Source organism: Ambystoma mexicanum, chromosome 14 (genome assembly GCF_040938575.1).
Source record: "Ambystoma mexicanum isolate Mex_15411 chromosome 14, UKY_AmexF1_1, whole genome shotgun sequence".
Classification (NCBI taxonomy): Eukaryota; Metazoa; Chordata; class Amphibia; order Caudata; family Ambystomatidae; genus Ambystoma; species Ambystoma mexicanum.
In genome coordinates, this window is record NC_090940.1 from 133889093 (window position 1) to 133908401 (window position 19309).

Genomic DNA, 19309 nt, shown 5'->3' on the forward strand with positions numbered 1-19309 from the left:
CAGCCCATCACTGCCTTGTTAAAGAAAAACAAACGTTTTGAATGGTCTACCGAGGCGGAACAAGCTTTCCAGGATTTGAAGACTAAATTTATCTCTGCACCAATCTTAAAACACCCTCGCCCCGAACTCCCCTACATCGTGGAAACTGATGCTTCAAGCCTTGCCATGGGGGCAGTTCTACCACAAAAGGACCCGGTAACCAATCAGTTGCATCCCGTGGCATTTTGGTCCCGCAAATTCTCGCCTCCTGAAATCAATTACACGATTACTGACAAGGAACTTCTGGCTATCAAGTCTGCCTTTAAGGCTTGGCGGCATTATCTGCTGGGGGCCCGACACACCGTTACTGTGATTACGGATCACCGAAACCTGCAATATTTGAAAACCGCAAAAGCCCAATCCTCTAGACAACTCCGTTGGGCATTATTCTTTGCCGAGTTTGACTTCATAATTACCTATCGACCTGGTACAAAAAAACGGTAAAGCTGATGCCCTTTCTCGGATGGGAGTGGAAGAACACTTGATCAACCCTAAACCTGTACCAATCATTCCCGAACAAAGAATTCTGGGTGTAATCGCCACAGAATCCATAGAGGAAGTTAAGGATAAAGCCAGGCAACTTGTAACTCCAGCAGACATACAGAATTGGCATCTGCAGGGAAAGGACTTTGCAGTAAAGGACAACTTATTGTATTTCCAAGAACGATTATACCTACCCAGCACAGATTTACAGAAAAAAGTAATCTCTTGTTATCACGATTCTTTAATGGAAGGACATCCCGGTATGGCCAAGACCTCAGAAAAGATCAAGCGCTACTTCTGGTGGCCGTCTTGGAAAAAAAATATCAGAGACTTTATAATGTCCTGTGGAGTATGCGCCCAAAACAAGAGTCAAAAGGAAAGACCAGCAGGCCTCTTACGCCCTATTGACATCCCACCTCGCCCTTGGCATACGCTTTCTATGGACTTCATCACCGATCTACCTCCATGCTCCGGATACAATACGATTCTAGTAATCGTGGACTTATTCTCCAAGATGGCGCATTTCATTCCGCTCAAAGGCTTGCCAACAGCAGCAACTCTGGCCCGAGAATTTCTCGAAAACATCGTCCGACTGCACGGTTTTCCTTCGGTTCTAATTTCGGATCGAGGTAGTCAATTTATTTCTCTTGGCGAAGTTGCTGTCGGTCGGCTCAAATTGATGTGAGACTATCGACCAGTCACCACCCTCAGACCGACGGACAAACCGAGAGGACCAATCAAACTCTGGAACAGTATTTACGCTGCATGCTGCAACAAACTGAAAAAACTTGGAAAGACATCCTTTGGATAGCCGAATGTGCCTACAATAACTCTGTCCATTCGGGAACTGGGAAAACCCCGTTTTTTCTTTTGTACGGCAGTCACCCTCGAACCTCGGAGTTGGATCCCCTCCAAGATCTTGAAACACCAGCAGTAGACTACCTGCATTCTACAATCACCCAAGCCTTTAAGGAAGCTGTTTCTCACCTTCAAAGGGCTAAAGAACAATACAAGAAAGGAGCAGATCAACATCGGAAGGAAGCCCCTCAATATCAAGTAGGGGATCAAGTCTGGTTATCCACCAAATATCTACCTCTAAAAGGGCCACGCACATTCAACCCAAGATACCTTGGTCCCTATTCCATCACTACCATAGTAAACCCAGTAGCGGTCAAGTTGGACTTGCCCCCGCACATGAAGATACATCCGGTCTTCCACGTCTCTCTATTAAAACCCGTGCAACCTCAAACCCTCAAACCCGACTAACCAAATCTCCAAAACCTATCCTAGTTGATGGAGAACTCGAGTTTGAAGTCAAAAGCATTCTGGACTCCAAGATCTCCAAATCTAAACTATTCTACCTAATTGACTGGAAAGGCTACGGCCCCCAAGAGAGATCCTGGGAACCTGCTGAATATGTCCACGCTCCTCGCCTAATCAAAAGATTTCACCGAACATTTCCTGACAAGCCAAAACCCCCGGAGAAGCCCGGTTTGGGAGGGGCCTTGAGGGGGCGTACTGTCATGATCTCTGCTTCCAAAAGGTCAGGGTTTTCCCAACTCCCTTGGAAGCAGATCCATAACCCAGGTTCCGAGTGCCAACCAGTCCCAATTGGGACCTTTTGGACCCAGTCCTGGCGCCAGTGGCACCAGGCTCATAAATATGCCCAGTCCCAGCGCTGGAAGCGCCGGGCTCATAATGCTTGGGTGGACTTACCTGCAGCAGACCATGCTGCTTACTTGCCTGCCAGTTGAGTCTCTGATCCTCTCTGTTTGGAACTACTTTTCCTGTTGGGTGGGGCAGGAGCCACTCCCTAGATTCAGAACACTAGAACTCTTCTGGAAAGCAGGAACTCTTTTCTTACCTAGGCCTGGCTGTGGAAGGAGACACCTAAGCACTACAGGAGGCTATTTAAACCACACCCGATGGATGAGTCTTGCTTTGCGTTATTCTGCATCCTCAGCAGCAGAACGCTCATCGTGTCTTCTGCATCTGATCCTGGGCCTAAGGAAAAAGGCTTACCATTCTGAATCCAGTCTTCAGCAACACCTATAAAGACAAGAAAGAACAGGTTAGCATTACGGTCTTCAGTGACCGCTCTTCACTTACCTGGTCCATCGGCTGTCACCAACGCCTCGCGCTGCATTCCGGCATCTGAAAGACAAAGGCTTACCAACTCTTCGCACGCTCCGGAGGCCTTCGGCGCTGCATCCCGCATCTGAAAGACAAAACAAGGTGCGTTTAAAGACATTGGGGAACTTTAATACTCACGTGCCATTACTCCTTTCCACATCTAACCCAGTGGGTATTCCGGCACCCTGCAGCCCCCCCGAACTTGTACCTGCAAAATAAAAAGACAGAGCGCATCGTGAAGCAGGCAACAAGCGCTTACTTACGTGCTTCCAGGCGCTTCTATTCATCACACGGGCTCCATCTTCAACTCACTTCAGCCCGCCATCCGCCATCGCCGGAACCCTGCAAAACAAGAGACATCATTACTAAAGACTTTAAAGACATTAGAATTACTGGAAACTTACCGTTCGTGCAGTAAACGACGGACAGCAGTTCTCTGAAGTCAAGAGGCCTGCTCCCCTTATCCAGTGAAGAAACTGGTTACAGCACCCTGCCTCGAGGCAGATGGAGAGCACGACGTTCACTTACCTAAGGTGAGAGCGTTAACCTTTTTGGTTCTACAGGAGAAGAGAAAGGGAAGAAGAGAGAGAGACATTCAATAACCCAGTTCATTAATCCCACATTTTCTATCTGCAGACATCTTACCCTTCGAGCCAGACATACAGTGCACAGAGGTCCAGCCCAAAGAGCCAGCCGTGTGTTACACATCACCTTTGAAGATACGGTATACGCCCAGTCAAGACCGGCGCCTCTACGGGAATCAGGTGAGCGTTACACTAACAGTCTATAACACAGCGAAATCTTGCAGGATTGCTGACCTTCAAGAATCTTGAGTTCAATTCCTAGAGGGACCCTTCCAGCTGCCCTGCGGATGTACCTATTAGTAAGCTAGTGGCGTAGCTGTATGTATCGGAAGCGTTCCGTCTCCGTGAGATCAAACCTTTCCTTGCATTCCTGGAATGTCAAGGGTTCTTGGTCAACATATAAATCTCTCAGGCGCAAGGGTTTATCTCGGCACCAAATTCGGAACGTTGTGGGTATGAGGCCTGGGGTGAAAGCCGGGTTCTGAGCGATGGGGGACAATGGCCCCAGTCCCAGTGGGATGCCTCTCTGCGAACATGCTTTATCCCAACTCTGTAGAGTGGACAAGGTGGTTGGCAATATCCCGCCCCTATAATTACGCACCTCTTTCTGGAGAAATGGGAGGTGAGCCAGAGGAAGTGAGGCAGCTGCCTGCTCGATCTTTAACCATTTAGGCGGATCCGGGGAATCACCCCAAGAAAGCATTATAGCTACTTGCGCAGCCCTATAATAGCGTGGTATTGAGGGAAGGCCCAACCCCCCTGAACATCCTTCCCCTTGTTAGGAGTTTACTAGAAATACGGGGTTTCCTCTTCTTCCAGATGAACCAGTATATCTCCTTTTGGAGGTTTATGAGTTCAAATTCAGGGATGGCAATTGGCAAAGAGAGGAATGCATATAATAACTTCGGGAGGAGTGTCATCTTGACTAATACGGCCTAACCATGAAATTTCCTGGGAGTCCCATCGCTGTAACCACTCCCTTAATTCTTTAAACAGAGGGTGAATGTTTGCCCTATAAAGACCCGCGTATGTAGGAGTCAGTTTTACACCTAAGTATGAAATCTCCGTTGGAGACCAGGGAAAGCTTGTCGTTGTTCGTATTTCATCCAGTCTACCGGGGTCTTCAGACAGGGGCATTCCCACTGATTTAGCTGGATTTACTTTGAAGCCAGATATCGCGGCAAACTTGTTTAGGAGGTCTAAGAAGGGAGGACGCGTGCGGGGGGCATCCCTCAGGAAACAAAGCAAATCATCCGCGTATAGCGCGATTTTATGGGGTTGTCTCTCCACCTCAAAACCCAGGATATCCGGGTGCAGTCTAACGTGCTGAGCAAAAGGCTCCATTGCTAGGGCAAAAATTAACGGGGACAAAGGACAGCCCTGTCTAGTACCTTTGGCAAACCTAATTAGCGGAGTCCAATTTTTATTAACCTTGATCTTGGTCGAGGGAATTTGAAAATTTGAGAGAATTGATCTAGAAAACTCTGGACCAAATCCAAACCCCTCTAGTACTATTTCCAGGTACCCCCAAGACATACTATCAAATGCCCTGTGGGCATCCAGGGACAGCAGGGATAAATTACCTGGGATCTTCGGAGCGAGGGCAATTAGATTAATAGCACAGCGTATATTATCGTAGGTGGACCGATTGTGTATAAAACCTGTCTGATCGTTATTTATCAGAGACGGGAGAATAGGACATAAGCGGCTTGCTATTTTTTTCCCAAACAATTTAGCGTCTGTGTTTAGTAATGCAATTGGCCTGTAAGAGGCACAATCTGTAGGATCCTTCCCAGGTTTCAGCACCAATATCGTAGCTGATTCCGCCATAGATGCTGTGACCACTCCCGCCTTCCATACCGAGTTAAATAGTTTTGTTAAATGGGGGGTCATTTCCTCCCGGAAAGTCCTGTAAAGCCATCTGGCCCCGGGGCCTTACCCAGCGGGAGGGAGCGGATTGCCCTGTCTGTCTCCTCCGTAGTTATCAGAGCCTCCAGACATCCACAAAACTCAAGGCAAATTTGTGGGAGATCAGCCGTCGGGGGGAAAACGTCTCTGGCTAACTGTGGATCCGTTACAGAGGAGTGGGGGGGAGGAGTGGTTTCGAAAAAACTCTTCCACAACCCGAAGCTTCCCAGACTCGGTGATAATTTGCCTTCCATCTGTTTCTTTTAGAGAATCTATGTGGTTGCGCTTTGCCTGCTGCCTAAGTTTAGCCGCTAACGAACGATTCGCCTTGTTCGCCTTAGAGTAATAGTATATGTGCGCATTATTCTGAGGGCTGCTCGGCTCATATGGTGGAGGTTAGAGCCATGAAATTCTTCTTATCAGCTAGAGTTGGGGGGGAGAAATTTATCTTCCAACGTTTTAATCACAGCATTAAAATCTCCAATTATAAGGTCTCCCTCAGCATGCTCACATGCTCAGCATGCTCACTCAGCATTCCGGATATGGAGGTAAAAAACTGGTGCTAATTAACATTAGGTGCATATACCGACAACAGGGTCACCCTCTTCCCATATAGCATGGCCACCACTAGAACATATCTCCCCTCTGCATTTAACCTGGTTCTATGAACCTTCAATGGGGTCCCCTTCCGAACAAGAATAGCCACTCCACGCTTCTTCGTCCCAGAGGAAGCACAAATTTTGATTGGGTAGAGTTTGTCATTCAAGCGAAATTCATCAGTTGGCAACAGGTGAGTTTCTTGCAAAAATAATATTGTGGGGTTGTATGTCGCCAATCGGTGAAATAAAGCTCTTCGTTTAATCGGGGTATTGAGACCCTGAACATTGAGGGTGAGACAGATTACATTCGGGCTCGCTATTTCAGTATTCCCTCGTGTGTTATGCTCACTTGACATAGTTGGCAAAGTATACAGGATGTTACCCTATATTCCCCCGCCAATACTCTCCCACCCCGGATTTTAAGGACTTGGGAACTGACCTTCGAAGAAGCACTCAACTCATCCCAGATGACCCAAACCCTCGAGCATTTCAATAGCATCGCAGACTTAAAGTTAGCACTATACGAGTTACCTCGTTGTTGATAGCTTCCACTAGGGACTGACCCAATATCAGAATATCAAGAAGGGGTAACAAAAATAAAAGTAACACTGAATGACAACAAAACCAAACAGAAGAAAAAAGAACCAGTTTGCACTGTTGAACAATGCAATATAAGGACTTGAAGAATAATAGGAAACAAGTTGTGAAAAGCTTCCATGAACTTCAACTTCTATGTAATCAACAATAAACCTTCAACAGAATCGGGCGCATTCCGACCTAGGCGCCCCACTTTGAAGCCGTGTGCAATTTTGTACACCATACAGATCTCATTTCGGGGGATCTTTCCCATGACCACCCAAAGCCCTGTGCCCCACCAGCAAGGTTGCCTACGTTTGTCTGGACAATGATCTCTTCCCTCAAAGATGAGGCCCCCCAGTGTCGCCGCACACCAACAAGATCTTAAAGCAATCAATACACGCAAGAAACATTAACCCCACGGGCTGAAGTCCTGCCTCCAAATACTCCCCGGGACAACCCAGGAAACGTCTCCTGTGTCTTTTCCATTTCCTCCCTTTACTATCAGGCAGGCATATCATCAACACGCGGGGGACTAGTAGATTTCGGGCGGCCATTTGGTTTGACCGGAGAGAGGCGAGCATGAGTTCCAGCCATGGTCCGTTCCTAATGGAGGGCAGAACCACCTATCCGCTTCCAACCCCTCGGCTTCTGTCCATCTGGGTAGACGGTGAGCCGTGATCCCCCTCCGATGAGGCATCTCGCTCCAGCGTGGATACAGCAGCATCTCCAGTCATGAGCTCCTTTGCCTCCATCTCCGAAGAGATCACGTACTGCTGATTATTAAAGTCAAAAATCAATTTGCAGGGGAACCCCCAGTGGTAGCGGATCTTCTGGGACTGGAGCCATGTAGAGACCCTCTGTAGACGGCGTCGGCAAGCTAAAGTATACGGGGAGAGATCTTGAAATAGCCGAACAGAAGCTCCCCGAAACTGCACTGATTCCGATTTTCTGGCCGCCAACATGATTTCCTCCTTTTGACGAAAATAATGAACTCTGGTAAGGCTATCTGGGAGAAGATTTCTCTTCAGTTGGGCAGAGGAGTATACACAGTGATAGTAGATTTGCCGCGGGATGCCCCGGAGGCGCACATTATTGCGTCTAGACCTATTTTCTAGGTCTGCCTGCTTGGCCCAGATCTCCTCCAAATGGTCTTCTACCACCCACACTCGTTCTGACAGCACCTCAGTGTCATCTGTTAGCTCACAATTGACATTCTCCAGATCGCCCACTCTAGTTTCGAGACCACCCAAGTGGGAGGTTAGCTCTGCTAAGGACCTGGCCAGTGAGTCTTTCGAGGTGGTTATCTCTGCCTTAATTTCACGGGTGATTTCTTGTTTAAAGGCCTTCAGCATATCTTCAAAGTCAGACCTAGTAAAGGCCATATCTGCGATGGGGTCCGTAGCAGGGGCCGAGTGGACCTCCACTGACACTGTATAGCTCTGAGGTATGGGAGCTGTCTGAGGTGCCAAGAAAGCCTTTATACCCTGTGTTTGCACTTTCTTTTTGGTTCCTGCTTGGGGCATTGCTGGCAAGCTTCAAATAATATAGTCCCAGATGCAACCCCACTGTTATAGAACATGTAGTGCCGAAGACCAATAGTGTAAGTAAATGCTCCAAGGGCTAGCAAATCTCCTTAATGGGTCCTGTGAGAGGTAGCAGATGCCAAGCGCCACCACCCCGAGTTCGTTCAGGAAATTGTAAATGGAAAGCTGAAATGGTCACAGACCGTCTCCGTAAGCAGGGCTCCTCCTCCTCTAGGCCCCAGCGAGCGGGGGCCCGGCTCACACATCCAGGCAGCGTACTGGCGACTCACCTTGGCTCTCGAGCCGCCCGCCCCGCCACAGCAGTCACACAGCACCACAGACCGCACCACACCAAGGCACATCGCCAGGCGAGCAGCGTCCCCCGAGCGCCAGTCGCACGCTCCGTTGAACAAGAGGGGGAGATCCCCGCCCCCCGGACCCTAATGCAAAACCAGGGACCACAACTATCCGGGTCGGCGAGGACCTCGATGTCCGCCAGGCAACATGGCGTACGCCGCCGAGAAAGTCCCAGGGGGCCCGCGAGACACCAGCCCGGGCCGGTAGCCCACACCACGTCCACCGCAGACGCAGTCCACCTCCTCTGCGTCTGAGTGGGCGATTCACTCCTGGCGCCCCATATCATCTAGCTCTACGCACCAGATATCTGTAGCGGCCGGAGGTTAAGGGGAGCCTCACTCGCGCCGGGGGATGCTGGTAGACAGACGGCGCTCTCAGATCCCCCGGAAGACCAGCCCCTCTGCTGTAGCAGCGGTCCGTGTCAGCGCGTCCCGGTCGTTACTCACATCCATGTACAGGAGGAGTCTCAGAGCAGCTTCTCTTCAGGCTGAGGTCGGGGATCACAATCCGGGTAAACAAAGCCTCCGCCGCCCGTTAGGCAAAATGACGCGCACCGCCATGTTGTTCTTGGCAGTCCCAGGGGGCTCCATCTCGTCCGAGCAACATCTCTCACATCTGAGCTCCGATTTCTCTCGGGATTGCGTCCCACTGCATCACATCGGGTTCAGCTTTCGTTCCCATATATTACTGCTCGTCAAACGGGTGCAAAATTGTTAGAAGAACGTTACTAAGGGGGCCCGTTGGCGGAGCTCACAGCAGACACGTCTTCATCGTGCGCTGCCTAGCCTAGCCCCCCCACCTAGCCCTACTTCTACAATGAAGTTTCCCTAGTCTAAAAACATAAGAAATGGTGCTAGTCAGGATGTCTTGGAAAAATAATCCCTGTCCTCTGTCCAAATCTATGTTATCATACTAACTGACCCTACCACTAATAAAGGAAAACAAAGCTTAGCCTAGAGAAGTGTTCCTACTCACCTTTCTTTGCCTTGTGCTGGTTGGTGCTTGACTCACTCCCCAAAATGGGCTCTCTCTCAGGCTTTTGCCTGCTCATTCAGTTCAAGACAGTCTGGGTTTCTTATCAGCGGTTCAGGCTGTGCCCTACTCAGACAGTTCAGAATCAAAGTTCCATGGCTTCCTATGGAAATGGGGATTTCCGACCCCTGTTTAAAAGAAGTAGTTCTTTCCTAACTCCCAAGTCGTGTCCTCTTTCCTCCATATTGCATAGGGCGTTCGTCACCAGGGACGGGAGACGGAACCTTTTTCACCAGAAGAATCTGTCTTCTGCTCTAAATTGAGAGGAGCACAGGTGCACGGCCCTGGGAGCATGCGCTCCCCTGACTCTGCCCACCGGAGCCACTCTCCAGTCCCCTTTTCTGCAAGTCGACAGAAACGGGCTGATTTCACCAGCACTCCTGGGTTTGGCTTCGGCCTTGTAATACCACACGCTCTTCCCCAGATACTTTCTTCTGTCTTTTTGTCTTCTTTTTTATCCATCAGGTACTTGGTTCTCTGGTGCCAATCCTCCTCCCCGGCGCACGTCGACGTCAGCGGGCTTCAGCAGGTGTTCAGCCTGCGAGGGGCTCTTCCCTACGCCTGATCCCCACGCTCTTTGCCTCCGCTGCCATGGCCCTGACCACGACTGGGAGAGTTGTACCGCGTGCAACGTGCTTACACTGCACGCTCTGAAGAACAGGTTAGCTTGGTGGAGGGAGCTCTTCGAGAAGCACCTCCAGAGGACTTGAGGCCCAAAGGAGGGCTGCTTTTTTCCATTGCACCCCGTAAGGGCGACTCCTTCCCAAAGAAGTGCCTGAGCGGGAGGAACTTTTCAGGTTCTCGCACTGGTACTGAGGCTATATCAGCTACTGAACCCCAGGCCGAGGGGTCATTAGATCCTTCCGGTGACAGTGCTGAGGGACCGCAAGGTTCTTTTACCGGGTGTACAACCAGGGGCTATGCCCTAGTATCGGCAACTTGGCCGAAGGGGCGCCTGCACGCAGCACTACCACCGATACTGCTGAGGGCATAACACGCCTACCAGGCCCTACCAGGCCCGTCCTGAGCTGCAGGGTAGGTCTCATGCTCCACCGCCAAGAGTCCTGAAGGAGGCCGGGCCCTGTGAGCCAAGCACCACGACTTTGGCACGTGGCATGCAGACCAACAAGATGGGCGCTGTGCCATACAAAATGGCAGCTCGTCTGATACCATCCCTTAGAAGGGAGCAGATGGGAGAACGAGTTACAAGGTGGGACTGGTGTCAACCAGTTATGTGGCCTACAGCTTATCCATCAGCATTGTAGGGCAGGTTTACCCCGCATCCAGCTAGACAGAGTACGCACCAGCAGCCGCCCGCTACCCATCATCACCTACGAACCCCACCGGCCTGTGAGGACAGGTTCTTTGAAAAGTTCCTCACTCTCATGAGATCTCTTCGGATGGGGGCCACCCTCAGGGATGTGATCAAGGACATGCTCCCGCAGGCCCCGGTGCAGCCCCTACTGCCCTTGCCGGCTCCTTCAATTCCGTTTCCCCTGCCTCCCACATTTCAGGAGGTTCCACAGCAGCCTTCAACTCCGGTCTCCACACTGCAGCCCTCGGCGCCCATCACTCCTCCACCCGCTCGGCACCAGCCGGACACCCTGGTGGACACTGATGAGGAGAGGACCGCAACATGCCGTGGTGAGCCAAGGACTACCACGAATGGCTTGCATGTTTGGCAGAGTACTTGGGGCTTCCTCAACCCGAGGTCGAACAACTGGAGGCGGGGGACCTGGCTGAGGTCCTCAGTCTACGCCCCGCAGCTAGAACGGGGATCCCGATGCAGAAGGACGTTGTCGCCTTGGCCAAAAAGGGGTGGCTTAAGCCCCACTCGTCTCAGCCTGTCAATTGGCACCTCGACACCAAGTATAGACAGATGGAGAGGGTCCACTCTTGCTGTCGGCACACCCTCAACTGCACTCTTCGGTGATCACTGCAGCGTCACTCTGCTCAAAGCCTCAGTCGTCCTCTGCCACTTTGTCCTCAATGCCTTGGGCAAGGAGAAGATCTTGGAGGCTTACGGAAAGAAGCTTTATTCCGACGCCTCACTGCACCTTCATCAGTCCAACGTGGATGCCATGCTGGCAGCCGCTAACCAGAGGCTTTGGCGGGAAATAGCCGACTTCCTTCCAGAACATCTGGTGCAGAGCCAGGCACGTTTCAAGGCGGGACTGGCAGAGGCTAAACTGGTGGCACAAGACATCATGGAGTCCAATGTGGTCCACATTGACACCTCTGGCTGGGCCATATGCATCGCCACGGACATGAGGACTACCTGGCTTCGGGCTACTAAATTCAACCCAGACATCCAGGAGCGCATATTGGACCTTCCATTCGAGGGTGGTGGTGACCTCTTCCACTCCACCACCGATGAGGAGCTAGATAAAAAGAAACAGTTAGCAAACTGCAAAGTCTTTATCCTTATGAAGGCCACGGCCAAGGCGTACACCCAGTCGCATCAACGCTTCGATAAGGTGCAGACGTTTGGCATGTTCCGGGACTTCCAAGAACGCAGAGGTCTAGCACTGGCGCAAACAACAAAAGGGGGTGGGGGGAGCAAGGGCTTCTTTCATTTACCCTTCCTCCGCAACAGCCTCAGAGGGAAAGAAGGCATGACACGCCCCTTCAGGTCCCTTCAGGTCCACGTGTCTCCGGTGGGGGGCAGGCTTGCCCTTCACACACAGTTTTGGCATCAGAAGTTGGCGAACCTCTGGATCCTATCCATAGTGTCTACGGGGTAGCGCCTACCAATTCCTCCCTCTCCTCCCTCTTCCCCTCCACTCTCACAGATTGGGACAGCAACTCTATTGGCGTAAATTCAGTCGTTCATCGAGAACTAGGCAGTGGAAGAAGTCCCAGCCTCCCAGCGAGGCTTGGGCTTCTACTCCAGGATTTTCGCCATACAAAAGAAGAGCCAGGCTGGCCTGAGAGTTGTGTTGGACCTCTCCACCCTCAACCTCTCCCTCCCTCTTGAAAAGTTCAAGATTGTTAGGCCAGCACTCATAGCGGAGACACTGTGTGGCAGAGACTGGCTGTGCTCTCTGGATCTGAAGGATGCTTATCTACACGTCCCTATTTGGCAGCCTCAACCATCTTTTCTGCGGTTCAGGATCCCAGGCTGCCGTTTCCAATACAAGGTTCTACCCTTTCCGACTCAACTCAGCCCCCAGGTTGTTTACCAGACCAATGAATGCAGTGGCGGCCCTCCTTAGGGCTCAGGGCCACCACGTCTACCCGTACCTGGACGACTGGCTCATCAGGGCAAGATCTTCAGAGGCAGTGCAACTCACTTCCGCCGCTCTTAACCTCCAGAAGTCTCAGCTGCAGCCTACTCAGAGCCTGACCTTTTTGGGCCTCATATGGGACACAAGCTTCGAGAGAGTTTTCCCCTCGGAGGACAAGATCATGGAAATCAAGAGGGCCGTAAGCCACTTCCTCAGCCAAGAGGTGACCTCTGCCTGGTGGTCCCAGCATTTACTGGGGCTCATGGCGGCGGTCCTACTGGTCGTCCCCCACATGAGGCTAAAGATGAGGTGATTACAGCTGCACTTTGCAGCATCATGGAATCAGAAGAGGGGCTCCCAAGCAGAGCTGCTCGGCATTCCTCCTTCTCTCTACCCGGACCTCACCTGGTGGTCCAGGGACTGTAACCTTTGGACTGGCAGGCCCTTCCGGCAGGTGCCCCCTCAGGCCACCATCACCATGGATTCCTCCCTGGAAGGCTGGGGAGCTACGCTGAACAACCACATTGTCCATAGAGTCTGGTCCCTGCAGGAGCAGGAATCTCATATCATTTGGCTGGAGCTGACGGTTATCTGGCTCGCTCTCAAGGCTTTCCTTCCGCTCATTGGGGGCAAGGTCGTCCTCATCCAGATGGACAACTCCACCAGTATGTATTATGTCAACAAGCAGGGTGGCACCAGGTCTCATCCTCTGTGCAGCCTAGCGGTCAGCATGTGGGAATGGGCACTGGAGAATAACATCTACCTGACTGCAATCCACCACCCGGGCGAGTCCAACCTGGAAGCAGACCGCCTCAGCAGACTGGGCGCGGACAATTATGAATGGCAATTGAACTATCAGGTCCTGCTCGGGGTCTTCAGCAGATGGGGGCATCCGCAGGTAGACCTCTTTGCCTCCTGGTCCAACAGGAAGTGCCAGCAGTTCACGTCCTGGCAGGGGCAGGGCCCCGGCTCCCTGGGCGACGCACTCCAGATACAGTGGAATGTCATGACAGCGTATGCATTCCCTCCCACACCCCTGATCCACCGGGTGATCTGCAAGATAAGAGAATCATGTCGCCTCTGCATCATTCTGATAGCTCCATGGTGGCGGGCAAGACCGTGGTTCTTGGACCTCTTCAGCCTCTCGGACAGGCCCCCCATTCACCTGCCGCTGGGCCCAGCTCCCCTCCTCTCGCAGCAGGGTGGCAGGGTCATCCACCCCACTCCACAGAAATTAGCCCTCGCAGCGTGGTTCCTGAACAAGTCATACTGAAGCATCTGAAACTGTCGCAGGCCAACCTGGACATCATTCAGGGTGCTAGGAGCAAGGCTGATAGGAGCAAGTACAAGAGTAAATGGACCAGGTTCTGTCTCTGGGCAGACTCTAAAGAGATAGACCTCCCCCCCCCCTACCTGCACATTGGACGATGTGCTCTCATTCTCGGCACTCCTCGCTCACTCGGGGATACAAATCGACACCTGCCGCAACCTACTTGCTGCACCTACTTGGCAGTCATAGGGGCCTACAGGAATTCTGAGGAGGAGGTCTTTTCCTCCTCCAACCCAGTGGTGAGACAGCATCTGGCGGGCATCACCACGCTCTACCCGCCCATCAAGAAGCCACACCCCGTGTGGGACGTCCGTGTAGTGTTGGGCGCCCTGTTCCGCGGACTTCAGATTGGTCACAATTAAAACAGCCTTGTTCGTGGGTCTCACCTCTGCTCACAGAGCCAGCGAGATCCAGGCTCTGGTGGCATCAGAACCCTATACTACTTTTCACAAGGATGAGGTCGTCCTGAGAACGCACCCCGCGTTCCTACCGAAGGTAGTCTCCGCTTTCCATCTAAACGAGGAATAGTCTTAACTGCGTGTTTTGCCGATCCCAAGGACGATGCTCAGAGGGTCTTGCACTGTCTGGATGTTAGACACGCTCTGAAATTCTATTTGGACAGGACCAAGACCTTCCGCAAGTCGGACGCTCCGTTTGTCACCTTCAGGGAGTCAAAGCCAGGTTATCAGGCATCCAAGGCCTCTATAGCAAGATGGATGGTTTCGGCCGTCACGGAGGCCTATGAGGGGGCAGCACAAACCACTCCAGCTAACATGCACGCCCACTCGGTCAGAGCCAAGGCCACGGCAGTCGCCTTCCAGCGGCAGGTTCCGTGGCAGGTCATCAGCACTGCAGCCACCTGGGCCACCCCACCGGCTTTCTTTAGGCACTACTGTTTGGACACCTGCTCTAAATCAGACGCAGCTTTCGGACAGGCGGTTCTAAGGAACTTGTTCGCTTAAGGAGGGTTTCCTCTCCACCCTTGGGCTACATTCCGTTGTAATCGCCCATGCAGTATGGAGGAAAGGGGACGGGACGTAGGAGTAATTAATAGTTACTCACTGTAGTGACTAACGTACTCCTAGTTCATAGTCCCCTTTCCTCCATACGTCCCACCATCCTCCCCCCTAATACTGGTGTCATTAGGCAATGCTAATATTATCAACGCGTCATTGGGGACTGAGGAGTGGCGCCGGTGGGCGGCGTCAGCGGAGCACATGCTCCCAGGGCCGCGCCTCTAAATTTAAAGCGCAAGAAGGTTTTTTCTGGTGAAAAAGGTTCCATCTCCTGTCCCTGGCGATGGACGCCCTATGGAGGAAAGGGTACTATGGACTAGGAGTATGTTAGTCACTACGGTGAGTAACTATTAATAAAGTCTACTATTTGACTTTGCAGGTCCTTCAGCTCCGGTTCACACCTTCTTGGTTTTTTGTTTACTCTCTGATCTCTGGTGTCCCTTCACGAATTGTTTGTCTTCCAGTTCACCCCCTTAGTGTGTTTCTCCCCTCTCTCTCCCTCGCTTCGGCTCTCGCGCTCTCTCTCTCTCTCCCACTCCCTCTTCCTCTTCCTCTTTCTCTCTCTCACTTTCTCTTTCTCTCTCTCACTTTCTCTTGCTCTCTCTCTTTCTCCCCCCCTCTCTATCTCTCTCCCCAAATTGGATATTTGGTAACCCCACATGGGTTATAGTATTCAGTTTCACCCCATCGGAAAGCTTTCCTCTCCCTTTGAAATTCGGTAGCCTCTTGTGGCTTGGTGGACTCAATTTCACCACCTCAGACTGTTTCTCTTTTGTATTCGGTAACCCCTTGTGGGTTAGTAGATTCAGCTTCACCCTTTCAGCGTGTTTTTCTCCCTTTGTTATTTGACAACCCCTTTTGTATTGTTGCTTTGTGTGCACCCCCTCTGGGTCTTTCCATTGTTCTCGAATCTCTGGTACCCCCACTGGGGTCTTTAGTTGCTTTCTTCAGCTTTCTCGTCCTCGTTCGCATTTGGAACTCTCCATAGCTCGTCCATCCTCCTCCCTTTGCTTGTGTGAACCACATACCTGGGTCTCTGCAGTGTTTTATGTCAGGGAAGGAGGTGGCTTAGAGTGTGTTGGTTCTGTGCTTCTCGGGCTGTCGGTTCATTGCTGTTCCTTCTCCGGTTGAGAGTCGTGCTTCAAATGCATCGGGCCACCGCGTCAGCAGTGATTGGTCCCCTTCCAGCAGAGACCTTAGGCTTGGGACTCCCAGCGCTTCTGGATCGGCTGCGTTCCGTGGGCTCTCTGCCCACCACGTATGGGATGTGGTCCCACCTCCAGGTTATGCTAGCTCTGTGCTAAAGCCAAGGCACAGGCTGTGCAAAGCATTGTTCTGATTTGCCCTCTCACAGCCGCAGCTTTGCTTTGCAGCAGCTCCACCCCATCTGGTAAGGGTTTCAGCCCCTTTTGGTCACTCCTAGCACCAAGAGACACAACACCATTGGTCGGGTTGTTCAGGCCTCCAGGAGCGTTTAGTAGCACTACCAAGCACACTTAAAGCCCCCCCCTATGTTAACATGCTCTTCAGCTCATATGTGCAGAAATCATCTAGGACCTTAGTGTCAAGGAAGATGTTGTAAACTGGTGCATTGGGGAGTCCTTGTCCACTAAAAGGGGGGAGGAACACCCCCTTTTAGATCCCGCTTGCCCTGTCCCCTAGGGGATGATTTGCGTAGCAAGGTCACCTCCCGAGCCTCAAAGTGGCTCCATCTTGGTGACAAGTGATGAATTCCCTGGATTTGTCATACCAGCTACTATTAGTCGTGCGTATGCCTGAAGTGGTATGGACATTTCACTTGACACCATGGCTCCATCCAAGTGTGGCAGTCCACATGATAAAAGAATTGGTGGAGCCCTTAAAATGAGTGTGCCCACATTCAGTTCTGAAGCTATGCTCTGGGTACAGCACAGTTTAGGGCTCCAAGACATTAGAATCTTTAAGATTGCAATTTGGGCAGGTAAAACATCTTGGAATATTTCCTGATTCTGTGTTTTAAATGTGGATACTTGCCTAAAATGTCAGCTGTTGAATGATTTCTGATAGTTGGGAACCTAATAGTGGGGACATGAGTTTTGTGTACACTTATGAATGAGGGGTGGACTTTTCTAGAGCACTGCTCCTTTGAGAAAATGTTTTGCCAATTCTCTGATTAACCCTCTGCAACTTTTTGCTCTTGGAATCCTTTTGTCAAAGTAAGGCATGTGGAAATGTAGGGCTATGTCCATTTTATAATGGAAAACTCACCTCTTGCATTGCATCCGCCGATTCTCGCTTGCTCCAGCCATTTCCCTGCTTCTTTCTGTGTTCTCAATATTCTCAACCCTTCTGCCCCACATCTTGTATTCGGCTTCCCAGTGGCTTCTTGCCCCGTGCTTTCCTTTGGGTGCAACAAATGTTGACTTATGTCCATCAAAGTCAAGGATGGGAGAATCTGACGCTCCTATCCCACTCAATGCACTCTCACTTTCCTCCTATTGCTCTAGGGTATTGTTTTTGCTGCTACTACCAGTGCTTTGGACATTTATGCTTTATTACAAGTATGGCTAACTGTGTAAATCTGTTACTTGTGACCAGATGTGTGTGCTGTGTTGCTCTATGAACTGTACTTCCCTGATCAAATCTGCAGTTGGTGTGGCTTGTGAGGCCCCAGCACGCCCCTTTTAACTTTGTATTGCTTGAATGAAAATTCAATATTCATCCCACCAAGCACTAGTTCAATGTGATCCCTGCCTCCCTCGAGCTGTGCAGAACTCAAGCGGGGTGTTCCTTGGTCGACTAGTGTCTGTGCTCAAACCTGTTGTGATCTTTTTTAGCTTTTGGATATGCTGAAGTTCTACGCCGGCTTCGAGATCAATGATCAGACAGGGAATGCGCTGACTGAGAATGAGATGACCACAATCCACTATGACAGAATCACATCCTTGCAGGTGAGGAGACCGTGTGCATGCAGGACCAGATAGCGGGTGGCATAGCGAAGAACGCAGCACATAAGAGGGATGGCTGGAGGGCTGTGATTGACTAAAACACCACTGGTAAAGCTCTGGGCAACCCTTCTGACCATCATTTTTCAGCCTGCTATGCCATTCCAGACGGGCTAAGACCATATGCAAATGAGGCTTGGTCCCATCCCAAAGCGGTAAATCCTGCCGGAACGGCCAGGTCACAGCCCTTCTGCGCAAGACCTCAAGCAACCCCCAGTTTTGTACTAGTCCAGAGAAGAATCCATGTCAACGGATTGGACTGAAACTCTTAAGATGCATCTCCTGGTCTGGCACTTCACCAGTATACCACCGAAAAGCCTCCATGCTCAGATTCAGTCTCTCCATAATGAAGGGGTTTTAAAATCCTGTAGATGACTTGGTGAAATCCTTAGTGCTTGTATTTAAATAACCTTATTAGCCACAAGATAGTTGTCGTAAAATAGTTTGAATAATAAAGTAAGTTGCAGTCTGCACATAGAGGGGACGTCTGAGAGTTGGAATGCTCAAAAAGTTGTAGCAGTAGTCTGATGCATGTTAATTTCATAGCCACACATACTGTACACCCTCTCACACACGCCCCAAATGTTGTAACTCCTGCCTCGAGTGGATCTGTATACTGATTGCATACAGACTGCATCTTCTCCAAGAAGATGGTCCACATTCAAGGCTGCTTCTCCGCGACCTCTAACAGCGCAGCCAAACTTTTTAAAATCTGCTAGGAGCTGGCCAATCTGACTGCAGTCTCTATCTCTCCTGTTCCTACCCAGGCCCTCTGTATGGCCCTGGCTTCTCATTTCACCACTAAAACTCAGGACATCCTGTCCACGTTATCCTCATCTCATCTCTCTCCCTCTACCTCGCTCAGGCCCCCTTTCGGCCATATATCTCTCTCTCTCTCTCTTTCTCTCTTTCTCTCTTTCTCTCTTTCTCTCTTTCTCTCTTTCTCTCTTTCTCTCTTTCTCTCTCTTTCTCTCTTTCTCTCTTTCTCTCTCTCTCTTTTTCTCTCTCTCAGGCCCCCTTCTGGCCATATCTCTCTCTCTCTCTCTCTCTCTCTCTCTCTCTCTCTCTCTCTCTCTCTCTTTCTCTCTCTCTCCTATAACACCTGATGATGTTTCTAGACAAGTCCGGTCTATGAAAGTTTAATCCAAACAGGTGCTCCCCTTCTCCTCCAGAACCATTAAGGACAACATTGTTTCCCTCGCTCCAGCCTTGGCCGATTTTTGCATATCATTCCTTTACTACTGGCTCTTACCCCTCTCTTCTCAAGCACTCCCTTGCGCATTCCCTCCTGAAAAAGCCTTCTGCTGATGCTTCCTGCCCAGCCAACTATCGCCCGATCTCCATCGGTCCTTTGCTTGGCAAATTCCTGGAGAAACTGACCATCTCTCAGCTAAACCTCTACCCTGAATCTGCTGGTTATCTACATGACCATCAATCTGGCTTCAGATCGGCCAGAGGCATAGAAACTGCTCTCCTGAACTCCTGTGAAGATCTGCTCTCCAACCTTGACTCCAG

The 19309-nt window shown here is 50.9% G+C and overlaps 1 protein-coding gene across 1 annotated transcript in view; it reads left to right on the plus strand.

The window, feature by feature from the left end:
• AQR (aquarius intron-binding spliceosomal factor) overlaps positions 1-19309 on the plus strand; it is an 877350-nt gene that overhangs the window by 150169 nt on the left and 707872 nt on the right. The window contains exon 12 of the mRNA XM_069638728.1: positions 17627-17740. Coding sequence (XP_069494829.1) covers positions 17627-17740 — 114 coding nt within the window. The remainder of the gene's footprint in view (positions 1-17626; positions 17741-19309) is intronic.